Source organism: Oncorhynchus keta, chromosome 8, assembly GCF_023373465.1.
Source record: "Oncorhynchus keta strain PuntledgeMale-10-30-2019 chromosome 8, Oket_V2, whole genome shotgun sequence".
Taxonomy (NCBI): Eukaryota; Metazoa; Chordata; class Actinopteri; order Salmoniformes; family Salmonidae; genus Oncorhynchus; species Oncorhynchus keta.
The window spans coordinates 10,565,830-10,588,590 of NC_068428.1; the positions used below are offsets into that span (position 1 = coordinate 10,565,830).

The 22,761-nt window shown below is 40.1% G+C and overlaps 1 protein-coding gene across 1 annotated transcript in view; it reads left to right on the plus strand.

Annotated features, from left to right (window-relative positions):
* Positions 1-3,317: 3,317 nt before the first annotated feature.
* vtg3 (vitellogenin 3, phosvitinless) overlaps positions 3,318-22,761 on the plus strand; it is a 44,845-nt gene continuing 25,401 nt past the window's right edge. Inside the window, exons 1-25 of the mRNA XM_035774609.1 lie at positions 3,318-3,390; positions 3,481-3,501; positions 3,603-3,754; positions 3,985-4,236; positions 4,351-4,512; positions 4,672-4,820; positions 5,425-5,575; positions 5,723-5,880; positions 7,157-7,322; positions 7,708-7,839; positions 8,070-8,288; positions 8,693-8,910; positions 9,004-9,101; positions 9,224-9,348; positions 9,439-9,540; positions 9,661-9,780; positions 9,940-10,129; positions 10,234-10,321; positions 10,534-10,719; positions 10,821-10,956; positions 11,047-11,215; positions 11,554-11,663; positions 11,759-11,854; positions 12,083-12,295; positions 20,108-20,253. Coding sequence (XP_035630502.1) covers positions 3,351-3,390; positions 3,481-3,501; positions 3,603-3,754; positions 3,985-4,236; positions 4,351-4,512; positions 4,672-4,820; positions 5,425-5,575; positions 5,723-5,880; positions 7,157-7,322; positions 7,708-7,839; positions 8,070-8,288; positions 8,693-8,910; positions 9,004-9,101; positions 9,224-9,348; positions 9,439-9,540; positions 9,661-9,780; positions 9,940-10,129; positions 10,234-10,321; positions 10,534-10,719; positions 10,821-10,956; positions 11,047-11,215; positions 11,554-11,663; positions 11,759-11,854; positions 12,083-12,295; positions 20,108-20,253 — 3,599 coding nt within the window. The 5' untranslated portion in view covers positions 3,318-3,350. The remainder of the gene's footprint in view (positions 3,391-3,480; positions 3,502-3,602; positions 3,755-3,984; positions 4,237-4,350; positions 4,513-4,671; positions 4,821-5,424; positions 5,576-5,722; positions 5,881-7,156; positions 7,323-7,707; positions 7,840-8,069; positions 8,289-8,692; positions 8,911-9,003; positions 9,102-9,223; positions 9,349-9,438; positions 9,541-9,660; positions 9,781-9,939; positions 10,130-10,233; positions 10,322-10,533; positions 10,720-10,820; positions 10,957-11,046; positions 11,216-11,553; positions 11,664-11,758; positions 11,855-12,082; positions 12,296-20,107; positions 20,254-22,761) is intronic.

Below are 22,761 nucleotides of genomic sequence, written 5' to 3' on the forward strand. Positions count from 1 at the left end.
GCCAACCTTTTGATACAGGATGCAGTGGTGGGTATCAAAACTGTTATCTTTAACAAAACAAAGTGCACTATGATAGATGACATCCAAAGGTTTAAGAATAGTAGCAGCTGCGCTTTGATAAATAATATCACCATAATCAAGAACATATAAAAAAGTTGACTGAATAATCTGCTTCCTACTGCTTAGAGAGAGGCAATATCTGTTACTGTAGACAAATACAACATTAAATCTTAGCTTCTTAACCATGGTTTTTAAATGCCAAATCCACATCAATCCAAATGCCTAAGACATACACTGTGTCTACATAACATTAGGAACACCTTCCTAATATTGAGTTGCACCCCCTTGTGCCATCAGAACAGCCTCAATTTGTCGAGTATGGACTCTAAAAGGTGTCGAAAGCGTTCCACAGTGATACTGGCCCATGTTGAGTCCGATGCTTCCCACAGTGTCAAATTGGCTGGTAGTGGGTCTCTAAGTTAGCTTGTTCCATCTCATCCCACAGATGCTCAATTGGATTGAGATCTGGTGACTGAGTAGGTCACTGCAGCCTTTAATGTTGACACAAGGCATGATGGATGCATGTACTCATGGGGTTTTCCCCATACCCTAGTCCTCCCATCAGCGTGAAACAGCAGGAACTGGGATTTATCAGACCAGTCAATATTTTCCGAATTATCCCGTGTCCACTGGTTTCATTCCTTAGCCCATTGTAACTGTTGTTTTTTGCTGAAAGAAGTGGAACTCTGTAAGGTTGAATGCTGCCATACCCTATTCGTGTCAATGTGCGACTAGTTGTGCATTCTTTTAATGGTCTTTGGCAGCCAATGTTGTACACAAAATGACGCCGGAGAGGATGGCTGACATTTGACATGTTCCGAACCAACTGTGCTATTTTGTTAGGGTTTTTTTGCGTTGTTTATAACTTATTTTGTACATAATGTTGCTGCTACCGTCTCTTATGACCGAAAGGAACTTCTGGATCAGAACAGCAATTACTCACCTCGAACTGGAAGAAGCTTTTTCCTTTAACGAGTTCGACGCAAAGGATATACTGCTTTCACGGGAACAGGCCCACATCCTGTCATACTTGAACAAAATACTGAGAAAAAGAGGGCGGAAGTCGGGCTGCCTTCTAAGAATTCGTAGGAGAGCGAGTAAACTCCCGCTGCCATCCGTTTTATTGGCCAATAAGCAATCATTGGAAAATAAAATCGATGACCTACGATCAAGATTATCCGCATCGAGCGAAATGCTAGAACTGCCACTTTCAAGGAGCTGGACACTAATCTGGACGCATATAAGAAATCCCACTATGCCCTCAGATGAACCATCAAACAAGCAAACAAAAAATGTGTCAATGGCCGGGGACTTTACGAAAATTTTCACCTCACATGTCTTCCAGCATGTTAAATTGAATCTTACTACACCGGCTCTGACACTGACCATAATTCTATCCTCCTGATTCGGAGCAGGAAGTACAGGGCTTGAAAAATGGTCTATTACGGACTACAAAGGGAAACCATCGAGGAGTATACCACCTCAGTCTGCCCAGTGACGCGAGCCTACCTGTGAAATGCCTTTTTGGATTACAGGCAAAGTCCGCATCGAGCGAAAGGCTAGAAATGCCACTTTCAGGAAAGCTGGAACACTGGAAGCATGCATATGAGAGCACAAACAGCAAAGTGTCAATCTTAATATTGAATCTTACTACACCGAGAGTGTGATAACGCTCTCGGTTGCCGATGTGAGCAAGACCTTTAACCTCCCTAGGGTAAGTGAGACGGTAGTGTCCCACCTCTTCAACAGCCAGTGAAACTGCAGGGCGCCAAATTCAAAACAACCGAAATCCCATAATTAAAATTCCCCAAACATACATGTATTTTACCCCATTTTAAAGATTCACTTGTTGTAAATCCAGCCACAGTTTTTGATTTCAAAAAGGCTTTACGACGAAAGCAAACCAAACTATTATCTTAGGTGAGTGCCTATTCACAGAATAACACAGACATTTTTCCAGCCAAAGAGAGGATTCACAAAAAGCTGAAATATAGATAAAATGAATCACTAACCTTTGAGATCTTCATCAGATGACACAAATAAGACTTCATGTTACACAATATATGTATGTTTTGTTCGGTAAAGTTCATATTTATATCCAACAATCTGAGTTTACATTGGCACCTTACGTTCAGAAGTTCCAAAACATCCTTTGATTTTGCAGAAAGCCACATCAATTTACAGAAATACTACTGCTACTCAATGTTTATTATCTACGCATAGTCACTTCACCCCCACCTACATGTATAAATTACCTCGACTAACCTGTACCCCCGCACATTGACTCGGTACCGGTACCCCTTGTATATATCCTCATTATTGTTATTTAATTTTGTTACTTTTTATTTATTTTTTACTTTAGTTTATTTGGTAAATATTTTCTGAACTCTTCTTGAACTTCACTGTTGGTTAAGGGCTTGTGAGTAAGCCTGTAAGTTCTACACTTGTTGTATTTGGTGCATGTGACAAATAGAGTTTGATTTGATAGGATTTTGACTGTCAGTTGAGTAACTGTAGCCCGTCTGTTGCTCTGCAAAATTTGTGTCCGTCCTTTATCCTCTTTCATCAATGACCCGTTTTCGACAACTGGCCTGAAATTGTCTGGATGTCCATTGGATGGTGGACCATTCTTGATACAAAGAGGAAACTGTTGAGCGTGAAAAAAACGCTGCACCTGGCATCTACGAGCATACCCTGTTCAAATGCACTTAAATATTTTGTCGTACCCATCCACCCTCTGAATTGCACACAAGCACAATCCATGTCTCAATTTTATCAAGGCTTAAAAGGCCTTCTTTAACCTGTCTCCTCCCCTTCATTACACTGATTGAAGTGGAATTAATATCAATAAGGGATCATAGCTTTCACCTGGTTAGTCTATATCATGGAAAGCACAGGTGTTCCTAATGTTGTGTACATCCTGTGAATATATTATTTGTGCAAGCAGCACACTTTGTGCATTCAAATAAGGTCAAATATGTTGAATTTTAAACAATTCTTTGTAATATACAATATGTGAGTTTCACAAAGCACTGATTATTAGTGTCCATTTTAGATCACTGTTTATTTTTCCTGAAATGTCCTCCTTTACCATGTCATACTGACCACTGTCAACGTCACTGGTTACACTCGTCTGACATACCTTTGCCCCCTTGTTACTTTATGCCCCTCATTGATGCCAAAGATGTGCTGTGCAGACACTGGGTCATGTACTCGTTTAGTCATTGAGAACACAGCATTGCATATAAAAGGAAACGTTGAGCTGCAGGATCCCACTCCTGGATTTCACCATGTGGGGGTTCCTTCTTTGTCACCTTGTGGCCTTGGCCGGTAAGTGTGCAGAGAAACAAATATATGGAAATTATTTTTAATTAGCTACTTATGACAATTTTTGATTATTTTTTCATTATTTCATTTCAGCATGTGCCCATATCAGTTATGGTGAGTTCTTTATCAAGTGATTTGATGTATCATTTAAAACGAACCCTACATTCAAATGAGCATGTTTTCATGAATAATTATATATCAATGATGTATTGTAGAGCCTGGCTTGAACCCTAAGAAAACCTATGAGTACAGATATGAGGGAATGGTGAATATTGGGCGTGGCATGCCAAACCTTGCAGAGTCTGGTGTGAGACTTGTGTGCAAAGTCAAGATCATTGGTGTGTCTGCACATACATTCCTTCTCCGGGTATGCATTCAATTAAAATTACCAATGCAATGTACTTCATAGACCTTTACCTAATTTTTCAGAAGAGAAATATACTGCATGTGTTATTTTAAGGATCTACGTTTCTTTTGATGAACATAAAATGTGTCAATATCCTGGGAATTTAAACAAACTCCTTTGAAAAATGTTTTTTAACCGTAAATAAGCAATTCATTCTACCTGGTGATCCAATTATATTTTCTTCTTTTAAGGTTTCAAACTTGAACTTCGAGGAGTTCAATGGCATCCCAGGGAAGAATGCATTTGAAGCCTCACCAAAGCTTACCAAACGGATTGCTGCCGAGCTCAGCAAACCCTTCATGTTCGAGTACGCCAAGGGACGGGTTGGTGACATTCGCACCTCTGCTGAAATATCTGACACCATCGTCAATATTGTGAGAGGCATACTTGGGTTCTTCCAAGTCACAGTCAAGACCACCCAAAGAGTGTATGAGCTTGAGGAGGTAACTAAAACAGGTTTTACATGAACAATGCTTACGTTATATTGCATTTTCATCTGTAAAGAAATTGCAGAGAGCACTGTTAATGTGAGGTTTATTCTATGTATTTGTTATCAGATCGGGATCCATGGATTGTGCCAGAGTACGTATGCAAATGAGGAGGATGAAAACTCCCAAGAATTGTCAGTCACCCAAATTGTTGACATTAATAACTGCAAAAAAAAGGCAGCCATTTGCAGAGGAATGGCACTTGCTGTCGACAACAAACTTTCCAAAGAGGTTTGTCTTTCCAATCCAATCCATAGACCAATATGTGAACATGCACAATTCTATTTAAACGAGTATACAGTGCCAATGCTACAGAGACCATCGAGGTAAATAGTATACTTTAACAGTCACTCACTTTCAATCATTTTTGTATTCTTTTACGTCATCTAGAGAGGTGACTCCGTCATTTCAACAGTGAGATATGTCTACACAGTGAAACCAACAGTTGACGGAGGCCTGATCAAGAAGGCTCATGCATTGGAGCGCCAGCATTTCTCCCCATTCAACGTGAAAGGGGGGAACTCCAAACTGCAAGCCAAGTATGACAAATCTCATTGTTTTCTTTCATTTCACTATATAAAATTGGGTGTCTGAAAATGAGAACCACCTTGTAGTTGGAGGACTTGAAAGAGATGCCACGGTTAGAGGCGTAATGACTAAACACCAACATACAGAATAATAGGTGAATGTGGTTTATTTGCCATGTACACACTAAGGATGCATTTACACAGGCAGCCCAGCTCTGATAATTGATGAAATCCACTAATTGTTTTTTTGACCAATAAGATCTTTTGCCAATAATTGAGCAAACAATAACAATTGGGCTTCCGTAGTGAAAACACAGCCTAACACTAAATTATGTGAAGGAATGTCCTGGAGGAGATGTCCAGACATGAGTTATAGGGCTGCGATTACACAGGCAGCCCAATTCAGATTTCTTGCCCGATTATTGGCAAAACAGCTGATCTAATTGGTCAAAAGAAAAAAAGATAAGAATTTGGCTCCCTGTAAACGCAGCCTAAGATGAAGTGCAGCGAAGAGGTTCACTGAGAGGTTCTCAGTCTTGGGGCTATAGTGAGGCATACTCACCAGGATGCCAAAGTTTGTATGTGTTAGGTGCTATTCTTGTTGACTCTCCTTTAGGAAAGAGCTTGTGCTGCTCAGTGTAACTGACACAGTGGTGACCCCTGCTGTTGGTCCCATGATTAGCCGAGGGAATCTAGTTTACAAGTTTGTGAAAGTGTTGGCCCAAATCCCCATTTTGATGAAGAAGTTGGATGATCCAGTGCACAAGGTAAAGAACAGGGTATCAATAATACTCAAAACTTGCTCTAAAAATGTTTTTTTCCTCACCCTGTCATGAAGATGTTTATGGCTCATGATTCTTTACTGCTAATGTGTGATATGCCACAAACAAATGCAACCACATTGTTGTTCACAGATTGCAGACATGATCAAACGTTTGGCCCAAGCGAACATCTACCAGACGGACAGTGCAACAAGTGAGGATGTTGTTGTTCTTTTCCAACTCCTGCGTGTGACATCGCTAGAAAACCACGAGGTTCTGTGGAAACAGCTCTCAGGGAATGATGAACACAGGTGCATATTCATGTTTATTTAATTTATAATCAAATGTATATGTTTTACTGTATGTACACTATCGTTCAAAAGTTTGGGGTCACCTAGAAATGTCCTTGTTTTTTGTCCATTAAAATCACATCAAATTGATCAGAATTACAGTGTAGACATTGTTAATGTTGGAAATGACTATTGTAGCTGGAACTCTGGGATGCTGGCCTTCTAGGCAGAGTTCCTCTGTCCAGTGTCTTTGTTCTTTGCCTATCTTAATCTTTTATTTTTATTGGCCAGTCTGAGATATGGCTTTTTCTTTGCAACTCTGCCTCTTCACTGTTGACGTTGAGACTGGTGTTTTGTGGGTACTATTTAATGACGCTGCCAGTCGAGGACTTGTGAGGTCTCTGTTTCTCAAACTAGACACCGTAATATACTTGTCCTCCCGCTCAGTTGTGCACCGGGGTCTCCCACTGCTCTTTCTGTTCTAGTTAGAGACAGTTTGCTTTGTTCTGTGAAGGGGGAGGTACACAGCGTTGTATGAGATCTTCAATTTCTTGGCAATTTCTCGCATGCAATAGCCTGACAAGTTTCAGAAGAAGGTCATTGTTTCTGGGCATTTTGAGCCTGTAATCAAACCCACAAATGCTGATGCTCCAGATACTCAACTAGTCTAAATAAGACCAGTTTAATTGCTTCTTCAATCGGAACAACAGTTTTTAGCTATGCTAACATAATAGCAAACGGGTTCTCTAATGATCAACTAGCCTTCTAAAATGATAATGGGCCTCTGTATGCCTATGTAGATATTCCATTAAAAATGTACAATTCCCAGCTACAATAGTCATTTACAACATTATCAATGTCTACACTGTATTTCTGATCAATTTTATGTTATTTTAATGGACAAAAAAAACTTGTTTTTCAAACTAGGACATTTCTAAGTGGCCTCAAACTTTTGAACGGTAGTGGGTATATATAGGCATATTTTTATATTAATTTAAACATTCTATGGTTTCCATGGTAAACATTTCTATGTTAAGTGTAATATTGGGGCGGCAGCGTAGCCTAGTGGTTAGAGCGTTGGACTAGTAACTGGAAGGTTCTGAGTTCAAACCCCCGAGCTGACAAGGTACAAATCTGTTATTCTGCCACTGAACAGGCAGTTAACCCACTGTTCCCAGGCTGAAAATAAGAATATGTTCTTAACTTACTTGCCTGGTTAAATAAAAATTAAAAAATATCAAAGGATTGCCTATGTTTGCTACAAAGTTTTTTTATTGTCATCCTTCTCTCTTGTCAGACGGTGGCTTTTGGACACGATTGTTGAAGTTGCAGATGCAAGAGTCCTCAAATTCCTGAAGAACAGATTCAAAGCCGGTGATGTATCAGCCAACGAGGCTGGACAAACACTTCTGATCGCATTTAACCATTTAGCAGCAGAGACTGACTTGATGGAGATGGCCAAGGTGATTGTCTTGGTTGGAGGTGTAACATACAGTTATTTAAATTGCATATGTTTATAAGAACTGTGGTTGGGGCGTTCGTATACTTTAGTTGAACTTTACTCAGAAGTATGCTGGTATTACATAGTACACATGGCATATCACTCCCACTGTCTGGCTACTGTAAAACATGGAACTGGAATCCCACCGTACTGATACACAGACTGGATTTTGGCATAATGTTCACTACATTACATGAGTTATTATTGTTATACAGTAGAAAGACAAAGAGTACATTGTCCCTACATGGGCTTATGGGCCATTTAACTTTTTTTTAACACTAGATGACAAAATCATGTGGTCGATGTGATGTGTTCAGAGTGATTTATAATCAATCGTCCCTCTGTAGGAGTTTCTGTCCATGCCCTTCAGTAAGTCCCACCCAATGCTGTGGAACACGGTGGTGTTGTCCTATGGATCACTGGTCTACAGGTACTGTACCTATGAGTATGGTCCGTCTTGCCCGGTGGCAGTTGTTCAGGTAATTGGCTCAATTACCATTGCATTACTTACTGGTAAAGAAACCAAATGCATAATCTATGTTCCAGTTTATTCTGGTTATATGGCAGAAGATGGTATTGTGAATGTTATGACTACTGCTACATTAATCTTGTGTAGTTTTGCTGTTGTTCAGACTCTTTCTGAATAGATATTAGCTGCAAATCACTGCAGATTACAGAATTCAAGATGTGACACGTCCGTCTCAAACAGCCCCTGTTGGATCTGGTGATCGATGGCCTGAGGAGAAACAATGAATTGGACATGGTGCTAGCCCTGAAGGCCATTGGGAATGCAGGCCACCCCTCCAGCATTAAGACCATCAGGCGCTTCCTCCCCGGAGTGTCTGCCGCTCCTGTGACCCTCCCAGCCCGCGTGCTAAGTGCAGCCGTGCAGTCTCTGAGACACCTGGCAGTCAGAGACCCCCACAGCGTTAGTAGTAGTAGCAGTACTAGTAGTAGCAGTAGTTTGGTTTATTTCATTGTGTACACATTCACAACTGAAATCTGAATTCCAGAATACAAACCAAAAAATTAAAAAGGTGATAATATTTAGGAAGTCGGTCATAGATATTGTGGTTCTGGTGTCAGAGTTCAATTGGTGTCAATAACATTTCGACCCACTCACATTAGGATATCAAGTCAATTCCCCAAATGAAAATTAATTAAAGACCTCATTGACAAATATGCAACTGAGTATCTATTGATTCACTAAATTGATTTATATCAGACGAAATGTTGACCAGTTGACATACAGTCAGATTTTGTATTAGTCCCAGTCTAATCTCTTTGATAATATGACTTTAGCTACTGTATGTCTTACGTATGTGTTTTCAGGTCCAGGACATCACAGTGAGCCTGTTTGTGCAGAGGCACCTTCCCACTGAGATCCGTATGCTGGCATGTATGATTCTGTTTGAAACTAAGCCACCTTTGGCTTTGGTGTCTACAGTGACTGCATTCCTATTGGAAGAGGCTGACATGCATGTGGCTAGCTTTTCTTACTCTCTCATTGGGAGCATTGCCAAATCAAGCACTCCGGACAACCACTTCCTGTGAGTGTTTCTGTCAGGGCAGAGTGACATTTGTTGTGTCAATGCTTCTGATTTTGCATTTAAACTGTGGCTGATTTGTTATCTTTGTTAAAGCTCAACAGCCTGCAATGTCGCTGTGAAAATCCTGGCCCCTAAATTTGGTCGTGTCAGTTACCACTACAGCAAAGCTATGCACCTAGATTGGTTTAATGGTAAGTTCAAAACACCTGTAAGCGGCATGGGTTTACTTTGAGAACATACAGTATATGAAAGGCTGAGGAAACTGTTTTCTTCGCAAAAACATTGACTGACCACATATCTCTTGAATATCCAGACGACTTCTTGATTGGTACAGCCACTGAGATCTTAATGCTGAAAAATGCTGCAAGCTACATCCCAACAGAAATAATGACTAAAGGGAAATTCCATTTCATTGGAAAAATATTACAACTTGTGGAGGTAATCGGTAATGTTCATATTAATTGTTTTGTACTTGTTCTGTTTCATGCTGAAGTAAAACATTATTTGACTATTGTTTGTGTCATAAAGCTTGGCTTCCGTGCTGACGGAATTAAGGAACTGTTTAGACAGAACATTCAAGTTTTTAACGGCCATCTCAGCTACACTGACTTCGAGGCCATATTCAAAGTGGTGAGTACATGACTTTTCAAAACGCATACTGCACAGTTGCGGGCACTAAGAAAGTACCCTCAAATGTACTGTACCATCCCTTCAAACTCAACTTTGTTCTATTGAATAATCTTCTTTCAGCTGCAAGATTGGAAGAAATTGCCCGGGGATAAGCCTTTTTTGTCTGCCTATACACGAATCTTTGGTCAAGAGTTCTTCTTCGCGGATTTGAACAATGACTTAATTCAGAGTGTTATCAAGGTGAGATTTCTAGTCAATCAAGTATTGCATGTTACTCAGTATAACATCATGTCCCTCTCTATCCACACTGGGCATTAACAAAACCTCATGATACACATTTCCTGTGGTCTCAATAAGCTGTTACACACTGTGCTCTTCTGCCACGGTATCTCCATGCAGACCGTCAGTCCATCTGCAGGCAAAGAGAGCCCAGTCTGGAGAATGATTGAACATCTTCAGAAGGGGATGTCATGGCACTGGACCAAGCCCTTCCTTATGTTTGAGACCCGTTACATCCAAGCCACCTCCCTTGGTCTCCCACTGGAAATCAGCAAATATTATAACACAGTAACAACCATTACCGTCAATGGTAAACATTGAATACCAAGGGCATTTGAATTACAAAGCAGAATACTTTTAATATTTTAATAAATATATATATACACAATCAATAAAACATTTTCTCTTATGTAGCTAAGGCTGAAATCAGCCCACCACTGACTGATCGCCTGGGACAACTGTTAACCTCAGATGTTTCACTAGTGACTGATGGATTTGCTGGGTAATATATGTATTGATGTTTTGGTAGCTGGGGCAGTCAAACTCCTTGCATATTTGTATGTTTCTTGTAAAGGATAGTGAGAAAGAGAAGTAGTGCTAGAGCAATGGGAACCCTCCCATATCAATGGCTTCATTTTACAGAGTGTTTTCAGGGCTCAATTATTGTTCAATGCTAATATAACTGATTGTGTTCTATATGTAATTTTGCTGCAGTTTCTCAAAGGACCAATTTGTCTTCCATGGGATAAACACTGACATTTTCCAGTGTGGTGCGGAACTGAAGAGTAAAACAGTAGTTGCCATGCCATGGGAATTCAGCATGAAAATGAACGTCAAACAAAAAACATTTGAAATTGACCTTCCTGCTTGCCAAAAGGAGACTAAACTTTTCTCAGTCAAGTATGTTTCTCACATTTCATTAGACCTGTCAAAAACAATATTTTAAGTGTCGCAAATGGATAGTAACTTAACAGATGCTAGTTTCCTTTTTGTTACAATAGGTTTGACGTATATGCGGTCTCAAGGAATATTGAGGAGCCATCACGTGCTAAAATGACCCCAATGATGCCTGACTCTGTTGAGGCTAATAAGGATATAGAGCCACCTAAGCAAAGATATTTGACCTCTGGACAAAAGGTACAATCACTCTCCAAGGCAAAGATTATTACACGCAAAGTAAGAGAGATATGTGTGCACTCCTAATATGCTTTCTGTTTTGCCAAATAGATTGTAAAATTGGACATTTACCATCCACAAGTAAAGGTGTGTGCAGAGGCTAACATCTATGGGGCAGTTGTCTGTGTTGAGTTTGAGGCAATGAGATCACACTACATTGATGAATACCCCCTTTACTACTTCTTGGGATACACCAACTTTGCATGTACAATTCAACCAGGTAACAGCATATACAAGTATAAAGTATGACGTAATAGGCTTTTTCTTGCACATTGTTTTGGACCGTCATTTATTGAGCCTTATTGTATGTGCCAGGAACTGGTCCACCGTTTGTGCTGCCGACCCCAGACTGTACATCAGCTCTGTGGCAGGGTTCAGTCCTTGCTTACTTAACTGGACCTGTTATATACATTCCTCTAATCTATCTTCGCCTTTCATTCTATCACAATAAAGCACCAACATTTGAATGGGACATGGAATTCCATTAAACAAAAACAAGCCTCATTAGATTTCATAAGTGTGACTATTAAAATCGAAATTCCTCTCTTTCATTATCAGTCCAGTCCAACAAACCTGTTGACAAGATTCACATTGAGATGAACGCCAGCCCAACCGAGTACCCAGTTAGTGTCCGCCACCTGCTTGACACCCTGCAGAAGCTTTCCAAGGTACTTGGTCATGGTTGTACTGTCATGATCTGCACACATGCATTGCTAAGTTCATACAGTATGTGACCATTTCTACTCTATTTTTGTGTTTGCAGTACGCAACCAAGAGTTTCCATCACTCCTCTAGTTCCTCAAGCAGCAGAACGTCTCATCAAGCAAGCTTCAAAGCCAAAGAAGCTTCTGCTTCTGAGGTAGGGCTATGGCTGAAGTGCACCACTGACTACTGTAACTTTTTGTTGTGGTTTTCGTTTTAAGGGGGGTATATTCATATCAATCAATATTCAAAGACAGTGTCATCACTGTCTGCATTATTTCAGACATGACGAAAGTATTATGTATTTCACTCTGAAACCTAGTTGTGTTTACAAAACAGTGATGGCAGTATAAGGACCTTTGTGCCTTCTTGTTCTCCTCCTCAGGCTTGGAATGCCAATTCTGAACCAGTGTTCACCATCAAGGTTCTGGCCATGAGTGGCAACACAAAGCCAGAGGGTTACGAAGCAGCTGCTTTCTACACCCCTGCTGCCCAGATGGACAACACCCAGTTGATCGTGTCTCAGATTGGGGAGGAGGCCAACTGGAAGTTGTGCACGGATGCAAATGTGGATAAGGTCCGGCAGGAGAAGCTAAAGGTAATCAGGGTTGGGTAGGTTACCTTCTAAATGTAGTCTGTTAATAGTTAACAGTCCAAAATTGTAATCAGTAATTTAACTTTTGGATTAGCCAAACTCGGTAACGTAATCTGATTACATTTTTGAGATTTTTGAGATGAGAGGTTTTTGAGAGGCATTAGAAGAAGACAAAAATGTATGTTACCAATTGAACAACATCTATTGCAGGACTAATCAATGTTAAAGTTTACATAGCTGGCCATATATGGATGTTCAATTTTATTTAATGGGTTGGTTATGTAGGCTTCTTCAAACCCATCGCTTTCTACTACATATAATAATACGATTAAATTATATCTTTACATGGAAAACTAAAGTCTATCACAATTCCAGTCAGTCCAATAAATTATATACTCCATGATCTTCAAGTATACGACTTGGAAATATGGAAGTATAGATTAGCCAAATTGTTCATATTTCTTTATTTCACATTTATTTAACCAGGTAAGCCAGTTGAGAACAAGTTCTCATTTGCAAATGCAACCTGGCCAAGATAAAGCAAAGCAGTGCGACAAAAACAACAACACAGAGTTACATATAAACAAACGTACAGTCAGTAACACAATAGAAAAATATATGTACAGTGTGTGCAAATGTAGAAGAGTAGGAAGATAAAGGTAATAAATAGGCCATAGCGGTGAAATAATTACAATTTAGCATTTACACTGGAGTGATCGATGTGCAGATGATGATGTGCAAGTAGAGATACTGGGGTGCAAAAGAACAAGAGGATAAATAACGATATGGGGATGAGGTAGTTGGGTGTGCTATTTACAGATTGGCTGTGTACAGGTACAGTGATCGGTAAGCTGCTCTGACAGCCGATGCTTAAAGTTAGAGAGGGGGATATAAGACTCCATTGTCTTATTTCACTGTAGAGCCTCCAGCCCTGCTCAATATGCCTCAGCTAACCTTCTTGTCCCACCTTCCACACATGCGGTGACCACACCTGGTTAAATTGATGTCTCTAGAGACAATACCTCTCTCATCATCCCTCAATGCCTAGGTTTAACTCCACTGTACTCACATCCTACCATACCTTTGTCTGTAAATTATGCATTGAATCTATTCTACCACACCCAGAAACCTGCTCCTTTTACTCTCTGTTCCAAATGTACTAGGCGATCAGTTCTTATAGCCTTCAGCCGTACCCTTATCCTACTCCTCCTCTGCTCCTCTGGTGATGTAGAGGTTAATCCAGTGCCTATCTCCACTACCTTTCCCCAGGCGATCTCATTTGTTGACTTCTGTAACCGTAAAAAGTCTTGGTTTCATGGATGTTAACATTAGAAGCCTCCACCCTAAGATTGTTTTATTCACTGCTGTAGCACACTCTGCCAACCCGGATGTCCTAGTCGTGTCTGAATTCTGGCTTAGGAAGTCCACCAAAAACCTTGAAATTTTCATCCCTAACTAGAACATTTTCCGACAAGATAGAACTGCCAAAGGGGGTTGCAATCTACTGCAGAGATAGCCTGCAGAGCTCTGTCTTACTATCCAGGTCAAAATCCACCTTTCCAGAAACAAGTCTCTCACCGTTGCCGCTTTCTATAGACCACCTTCTGCCCCGAACTGTGCCCTGGTCACCATATGTGAATTGATTGCCCTCCATCTATCTTCAGAGCTTGTGCTGTTAGGTGACCTAAACTGGGACATGCTTAACACCCCGGCCATCATACAATCTAAGCATGATGCTCTCAATTTCACACAAATTCTCAATGAACCTACCAGGTACAACCCCAAATCCGTAAACACAGGCACCTTCATAGATATCATCCTAGCCAACCAACCCTCCAAATTCACCTCTGCTGTCTTCAACCAATGTGTCTGCATGCAAACAACCACCCCTCATCACTGTCAAACTCTACCTGAAACACTTTAGCGAGCACGCCTTTCTAATAGACCTGGCCCGGGTATCCTAGAAGGATATTGACCTCATTCTGTCAGTAGACGAAGCCTGGTTATTCTTTAAAAGTGCTTTCCTCACAATCTTAAATAAGTACGCTTCATTCAAAAAAAAATAAACCAGGAACAGATATAGCCCGTGGTTCACTCCAGACCTGATTGCCTTTGACCAGAACAAAAACATCCTGTGGCATACTGCATTAGCATCGAATAGCCCCCGCAACTTTTGAGGGAGGTCAGGAGCCAATATAAACAGGCAGTTAGGAAAGCAAAGAATAGCTTTTTCAAACAGAAATTTGCATCCTGCAGCACAAACTCCAAAAAGTTCTGGGACATTGTAAAGTCCTTGGAGAATAAGAGCACCTCCTCCCAGCTGCCCACTGCACTGAGTCTAGGAAACACTGTCACCACCGTTAAATCCACGATAATTGAACATTTCAAGAAGCATTTTTCTACGGCTGGCCATGCTTTCCACCTGGCTACCCCTACCCTTGTCAACTGCCCTGCACACCCCACAGCAACTTGCCCAAGCCTACCCCATTTCTCCTTCACCCAAATCCAGATAGCTGATGTTCTGATGACTCTTACAAATCAGCAGGGCTAGACAATCTGGACCCTCTCTTTCTAAAATTATCAGCCAAAAACATTGCAACCCCTATTACTAGCCTGTTCAACCTCTCTTTCGTATCGTCTGAGATCCCCAAAGATAAGAAAGCGGGAGACACTCTAGACCCACTCTAGACCCAAACTGCTACCAACCAATATCTATCCTACCCTGCCTTTCTAAGGTCTTCGAAAGCCAAGGTAACAAATAGATCACCGACCATTTCGAATCCAACCATACATTCTCCGCTATGTAATCTTACTTTCGAGCTGGTCATGGGTGCACCTCAGCCACGCTCCAGGTCCTAAACGATATCACAATCCCCATCGATAAAAGACAGTACTGTGCAATTGTCTTCATCGACCTGGCAAAGGCTTTCTACTCTGTCAATCACCACATCCTTATCGGCATCTTGGTTTCTCAAATGACTGCCTTGCCTGGTTCACCAACTACTTCTCAGAGGCCGGACCTCTGGCATTCTCTATGGGGGTGCCACAGGGTTCCATTCTCGGGCTGACTCTTTTCTCTGTATACATCAATAATGTATCTCTTGCTGCTGGTGATTCTATGATCCCACCTCTACAGAGACGATACCATTCTGTGTACTTCTGGCCCTTCTTTGGACACTGTGTTAACTTCTTGTGGATCATTGGGACGCTACCGTCCCACCTGGCCAACATCCTGTGAAATTCTAGAGTGCAGACTTCAAATTACAAAAATTCTAATATTAAACATTCATGAAAATACAAATGTTATTCATCAGTTAAAAGCTTAACTTCTTGTTAATCCAGCCGCTTTGTCAGATTTCAAAAAGGCTTTACGGCACCATGCGATTATCTGAGGACAGTGCCCCGCACGCAAAAGCATTCATTTTCCAACTGAGCAGAGTAGTCAAGAAAGTCAGAAATAAGGATAAAATTAATAATTTACCTTTGAAGATCTTCATCTGGTTGCAATCACAAGGGTCCCAGCTGCATAACAAATGGTCCTTTTGTTCGATAAATTCCTTCTTTATATCCCAAAAAAGTCTGTTCCATTGGCGCGCTTAACTCCGTAATCCACTGGTTTCGCTCATTAACCTTTTGTGACTAGGGGGCAGTATTTTCATTTTTGGAAAAATAACATTCCCATAGTAAACTGGATATTTTGTCAGGACAAGATGCTAGAATATGCATATAATTGACAGCTTAGGATATAAAACACTCTAAAGTTTCCAAAACTGTAAAAATATTGTCTGTGAGTATAACAGAACTGATATTGCAGGCGAAAGCCTGAGAAGAGTCAAATCCGGAAGTGACTCATCTTTTGAAAGCTCTGTGTTCCAATGCGTCCCTATTGAGTATTGAATGGGCTATCAACCAGATTACTTTTTCTCCGTATTCCCCAAGGTGTCTACAGCATTGTGACGTAGTTTTACGCATTTGTGTTGAAGAATACCCGTAAGCGGAAACATTGCGCAACTGGTCACCTGATGGCTCCCAGAGTGATTCTCGCGTAAAATACAGAGGTAGCCGTTATTCCAATCGGTCCTACTGAAAAACCAATTGTCCCGCTGGATATATTATCGAATAGATATTTGAAAAATACCTTGAGGATTGATTATAAACAACCTTTGCCTTGTTTCTGTCAATATTATGGAGCTAATTTGGAATATTTTTTGGAGTTTTCGTGACTGCAATTTCCGGGCGATTTCTCAGCCAAACGTGAAGAACAAACGGAGCGATTTCGCCTACAAAAATATTTTGGGGAAAAAGGAACATTGGCTATCTAACTGGGAGTCTCGTGAGTGAAAACATCTGAAGCTCATCAAAGGTAAACGATTTAATTTGATTGCTTTTCTGATTTCCGTGACCAAGTTACCTGCTGCTAGCTGGACAAAATGCTATGCTAGGCTATCGATAAACTTACACAAATGCTTGTCTAGCTTTGGCTGAAAAGCATATTTTGAAAATCTGAGATGACAGGGTGATTAACAATATAACAATATATTTCACTTGTGATTTTCATGAATAGGAATATTTTCCTGGAATATTTATGTTTGTTGCGTTATGCTAATTAGTGTCAGTCGATGATTACGTTCCCGCACCCGTGATGGGGAGTTACTAGAGGTTAAAAATGCATACAAATTAATCCCAAACGTTACCTATTGACTTCTTCCAAAAATATCAAACAATGTTCCTAATCAATCCTCAGGTACCCTATTATGTAAATAAACGAGAAACTTAAGACAGAGAATAACATTACCGGAGATAAATAACGAAGTGCATGCCCTCACTGGAACATACACGACAGCCAAAATGGGAGCCACTGAGAAAAACTACAAATTCTAGCTAATTTTTCTAAAGACTGTTGACATCTAGTGGAAGCACTAGGAACTGCAAGCTGGGAGGTTTTCCATTATTATTCCCATTCCCAGTCATTGTAATCAGTGGTGAGCTGAAAAATAATTTCTGGATAGATTGTACTCGGGTTTTTGCCTGCCATATCAGTTCTGTTATACTCACAGACATGTGGAGTGTTTTCTATCCAATGCTACCAATTACATGCATATCATAGCATCTGGGCCTGAGTAAGATGCGGTTTACTTTGGGCACCTCATTCTTCCAAACCTCCGAATACTGCCCCCTAGCCCGAATAAATGAACTAATCTCCAGATGAGCTTCAATGCCATACAACATTCCTTCCGTGGCCTCCAACTGCTCTTATATGCAGTTAAAACTAAATGCATGCTTTTCAACCGATCGCTACCAGCACCTGCCCGCCCGTCCAGCATCACTACTCTGGTCGGTTCTGAGTTAGCATATGTGGAAATCTACAAATGCCTACGTGTCTGGTTCGTGTAAACTCTCCTTCCAGACTCACATTAAGCATCTCCAATCCAAAATTAAATCTAGAATCGGCTTCCTATTTCGCAAAACAAAGACACCTTCACTCATGCTGCCAAACATACCCTCGTAAAACTGACTATCCTACCGATCCTTGACTTCGGCGATGTCATTTACAAAATAGCCTCCAACACTCTACTCAGCAAATTGGATGCAGTCTATCACAGTGCCATCCGTTTTGTCACCAAAGCCCCATACACTACCCAGCACTGCAACCTCTATGCTCTCGTTGGCTGGCCCTCGCTTCATATTCATCGCCAAACCCACTGGCTCCAGGTCATCTATAAGTCTTTGCTAGGTTAAACCCCATCATATTTCAGCTCACTGGTAACCATAGCAGCACCCAGCTAGCTTTAAGCACCAGCTGTCAGAGCAGCTCACAGATCACTGCACCTGTACATAGCCCATCTGTAAATAGCCCATCCAACTCCCCTCATCCCCATACTGTTTTTTTTTTTGCTCCTTTGCACCCCAGTATCTCTACATGAATATAATAATAATAATAATATAATAATATATAATATATATAATAATAATATAATATAATAATATAATATATGCCATTTAGCTGACGCTTTTATCCAAAGCGACTTACAGTCATGTGTGCATACATTCTACGTATGGGTGGTCCCGGGAATCGAACCCACTACCCTGGCGTTACAAGCGCCATGCTCTACCAACTGAGCCACAGAAGGACCACAGAAGGAACTACATGTTCATTCATCTTCCGCACATCTATCACTCCAGTGTTTAATTGCTAAATTGTAATTATTTCAAAGCTATGGCCTATTTATTGCTGTACCTCCCTTATCTTACCTCATTTGCACACACTGTTTATATACTTTTTTTTCTATTGTGTTATTGACTGCATGTTTTATTTCATGTGTAACGCTGTGTTGTTGTTTGTGTCGCACTGCTTTGCTTTATCTTGGCCAGGTCGCAGTTGTAAATGAGAACTTGTTCTCAACTAGCCTACCTGGTTAAAAAAAGGTGAAATAAAAATATATACAGTGGGAGGGAGTTATATCCCCACTGTATATATACCTTGTTTGTTTACATTTACAATGGAGAAAACAAGCTTATATTTGGGTTTCTTATGGAGTGTGATAGTTTAACTAAGCTCGAGGCATTTACAAGTTTTATTCGTCAAGAATCAATGGATTTATTAGTCCAAAAATGGATGTAGCAAATACATGGTGCCCCTTTAAGTCTATCAAAAGTGTGCAAATTTGAGCGTGTGTCCATTAGGCCTTTGTATTTTCTTTTCTTATCAGCATGAATTAGATTGAGCAATAAAATGCCCACTTCTATTATATAGGCTGGGATCCGCACTATGCAGCTGTTGCAAGAGTGCATATTTCACTGGCTGTCCACTGGTTCAAAAACAGTGATTGTTGTGCAACTTAAATTTCTTGAATTCAACTTATTTTTGGTTCAAATGTGTATTTAGATTTGTGAACAGCCATCCACAACAACCACAATCCATAAGGCGCAAATAACTAAATGAGAGAGCAGCAGTGTGATTCACATCAATGCGCTATGTAGATATCAATAATAATTGATATCCGTTTCGTCATAGACTACAACACTGTTGTTATGCTTACCTCCCATCGTTTGTTCAAGTTGGATAATCTTTGTATGCCGGCAGTAGTTACACCATTGGAGACATATCTTGGACTGTAGACTATATAAGCCTATTCCTGCTCTTTTCCTGCGATCCATTCCCACATCCAACACATTTGGTATGTCATCATAGTGGTCTCTGGCTTGTGGTCAGACACTCAGGTGGAACAAACTTACATTTGAGCATTTTTTCAATGCTGATTTGAATGTCATTTAAAAAAAACAGAGAGGTGCCAATTATGTTTTTGCAAACATCATTTCTGAATTTAAAAGTAATCCTCGAAGTAATCTAGTTTTTTAAAAATGTCTGTAATCTGATTACAACATTTTTCTGGTAACGTAACAGATCACAGTTACCAATTTATGTAATCCCTGACATGTTACTGATTACATGTAATCTGTTTACCCCCCCAACCCTGAAGGTAATAGGCAGTACACTAAGAAAAGAAGGTACTAACTAGAACCTAAAACGGTTCTTCGGCTGTCCCCATATGAGAACCCTTTGAAGAACCATTTTTTTGGTTCCAGGTAGAACTCTTTTGGTTTCCATGTAGAAATATTTCCCCAGAAGGTTCTACATGGAACCCAAAACAGTTCTACCTGGATCCAAAAAGTGTTCTCGTATCAGGAGAGGGGCAGAACCCTTTTCAAACCTTTTTTTCTAAATAGTGTAGATATATCTCTCAATAGGGATTGGAGAAACGTGACATGTTATTCAATGTGATGGCTTCATAAGTGTTTTCCTTTTCATGTTAGATGCACCTAAAATGGGGAGCTGAGTGTCAGTCATATGAGATGTCAATGAAAACTGCCACTGCACATCTGCCTGGGTCCAGACCCACTCTGAAGGCCAAGATTCACTGGAAGACTGTTCCAGGATACATGATAGAGGTTGGAAAAAGGTGAGACAAGCACACATTCAGTACACTGAAAATTATATTCAGTTTCCCAATCCTACTGCAATCAGAGTAATGTATTAGCAGGTCGTGTGACTATTCACATTGTATATAAATGCTATTGTTTATTTTATGCTGATGACACTGTGATGTACTGACTCCTCTGTTAACCAGCTATAGCCGATCCACAGACTGCATGTAATGTCATACAAAAAGCACCTGTTGACCTGAAACATGTACTTAATTTGGAAAAAATTTGTTTTCTAGAGAGACTCTACTGATTTAACCCTTTGGACCCCAATAGAATTCTAGAATGCTGCTGTAGATTACTGAGAATTTTCAAGATTAAGCACGTTTTCTCACAAATTTCAAATAAACAGACATAGCTCAAGAACAAAAAACAAATTACAATTACAAGTCAACTTAGTTTAAATATGACACCACATTCATGTCAATAGGAATAACACCAATTTTGTCTCCCATCGTGTAAAGACACTCACTATCAAAAAACAATTAACACTCACAACATAAAACTCTAGAGTATTTAAATTGTACAAAATGTCACCAAATTACTCATTCAAACAGTACCAACTATGATATATTATTTATATAAACAGTAACAGTCAAAGGTTTGGACACACCTACTCATTCAAGGGTTTTTCGTTATTTGTACTATTTTCTACATTGTAGAATACAAATTGTTAAACAAATCAAAATACATTTTATATTTGAGATTCTTCAAATAGAAACACTTTGCCTTGATGACAGCTTTGCATTTTGGCCTTGGTCTGGAAGGTGACCAAGAATGTGATGGTCACACTGACAAAGCTCTAAAGTTCCTCTGTGGAGATGGGCTAACCTTCCAGAAGCAAGGTGGTGGCAGCATCATGCTGTATGGATGTTTTTCAGCAACAGTGACTGGGAGACTAGTCAGGATCCAGGCAAAGATGAACGGAGCAAAGTATAGAGTGATCCTTGATGAAAACCTGCTCCAGAGTGCACAGGACCTCAGACTGGACCCTGAAAGGTTCAGAGTAAAGGTTCACCTTCCAACAGGACAACGACCCAAAGCATACAGCCAAGACAACGCAGGAGTGGCTTTGGGACAAGTCTCTCAATGTCCTTGAGTGGCCCAGCCAGAGCCCGGACTTGAACCCGATCAATCATCTCTGGAGAGTCCTTAACCTGTTACTCCTAACCCCTACTTTTTCGAACATTCTGTTAAAAATCTCACAACATTTCAGCGCCCTGCTGCTCATGCCAGGAATATAGTATATGCATATGATTAGTATGTGTGGATAGAAAACACTCAGACGTTTATAAAACTGGTTAAATCACGGCTGTGACTATAACAGAATGTGCGTTTCATCGAAAAGCGCAGGAAAATCTGATCACTGAAAATTGGAAAATATATCAATGCATTACAAAAGTATTTCGAAGTGTTTTGTGAAAGTTTATCGGCGACTTTTTTAATTTAAAAAAATGTTATTTTATTTTATAAAATATTTTTTTCCGTTTATCACACAGTCTTCATAGATCGATATCTAGGCTATATATGGACCGATTTAATCGAAAAAAAAATACCCAATAGTGATTATGGGACATCTAGGAGTGCCAACAAAGATGATGGTCAAAGGTAATGAATGTTTTATATTTTATTTGTGCGGTTTGCGTAGCGCCGACTATGCTAATTATTTTGTTTACGTCCCCTGCGGGTCTTTTGGGGTGTTACATGCTATCAGATAATAGCTTCTCATGCTTTCGCCGAAAAGCATTTTAAAAATCTGACTTGTTGCCTGGATTCACAACGAGTGTAGCATTAATTCAATACCCTGCATGTGTATTTTAATGAACGTTTGAGTTTTAACTAGTACTATTAGCATTTAGCGTAGCGCATTTGCATTTCCAGATGTCTAGATGGGACTCCTGCGTGTCAGGTAGGAGCAAGAGGTTAAAATACCTGTGCAGCAACGCTCCCCATCCAATCTGACAGAACTTAGCCAAGAAGACTCAAATCTGTAATCGCTGCCAAAGGTGCTTCAACAAAGTACTGAATAAAGGATTGGTCTGAATACTTAGTATGTAAATGTGATATTTCTGTTTTTACTACATTTTCACAAAAAATATATTTTTTCCTTTGTCATTATGGGGTATTATCTGTAGATGAGGTAAAAAAAAAAACAATTTAATCAATTTTAGAATAAAGCTGTAATGTAACAAATTGTGGAAAAATGCAAGGTTTATGAATACTTTCAAAATGCACTGTATATGTAAGGGAACACCCCCTGAAATGGAACAAAATGAATGGGAAGTCATTGGCACTGGACAAACCATATACACAGTGTCCAATACCACTCAATTCGGCGTTGTTTCGTTCAAAGTTGATTTGCAAATGCCATAATGCCAGATGTAACACTTTAAAAATCCAACAGGTGGCGAGCGCGCTCCAACATGGTTTTTCACATTGCAAATGAAACACAAGTCAACATCCAAAAGCAACATTTTGAAAAAGTG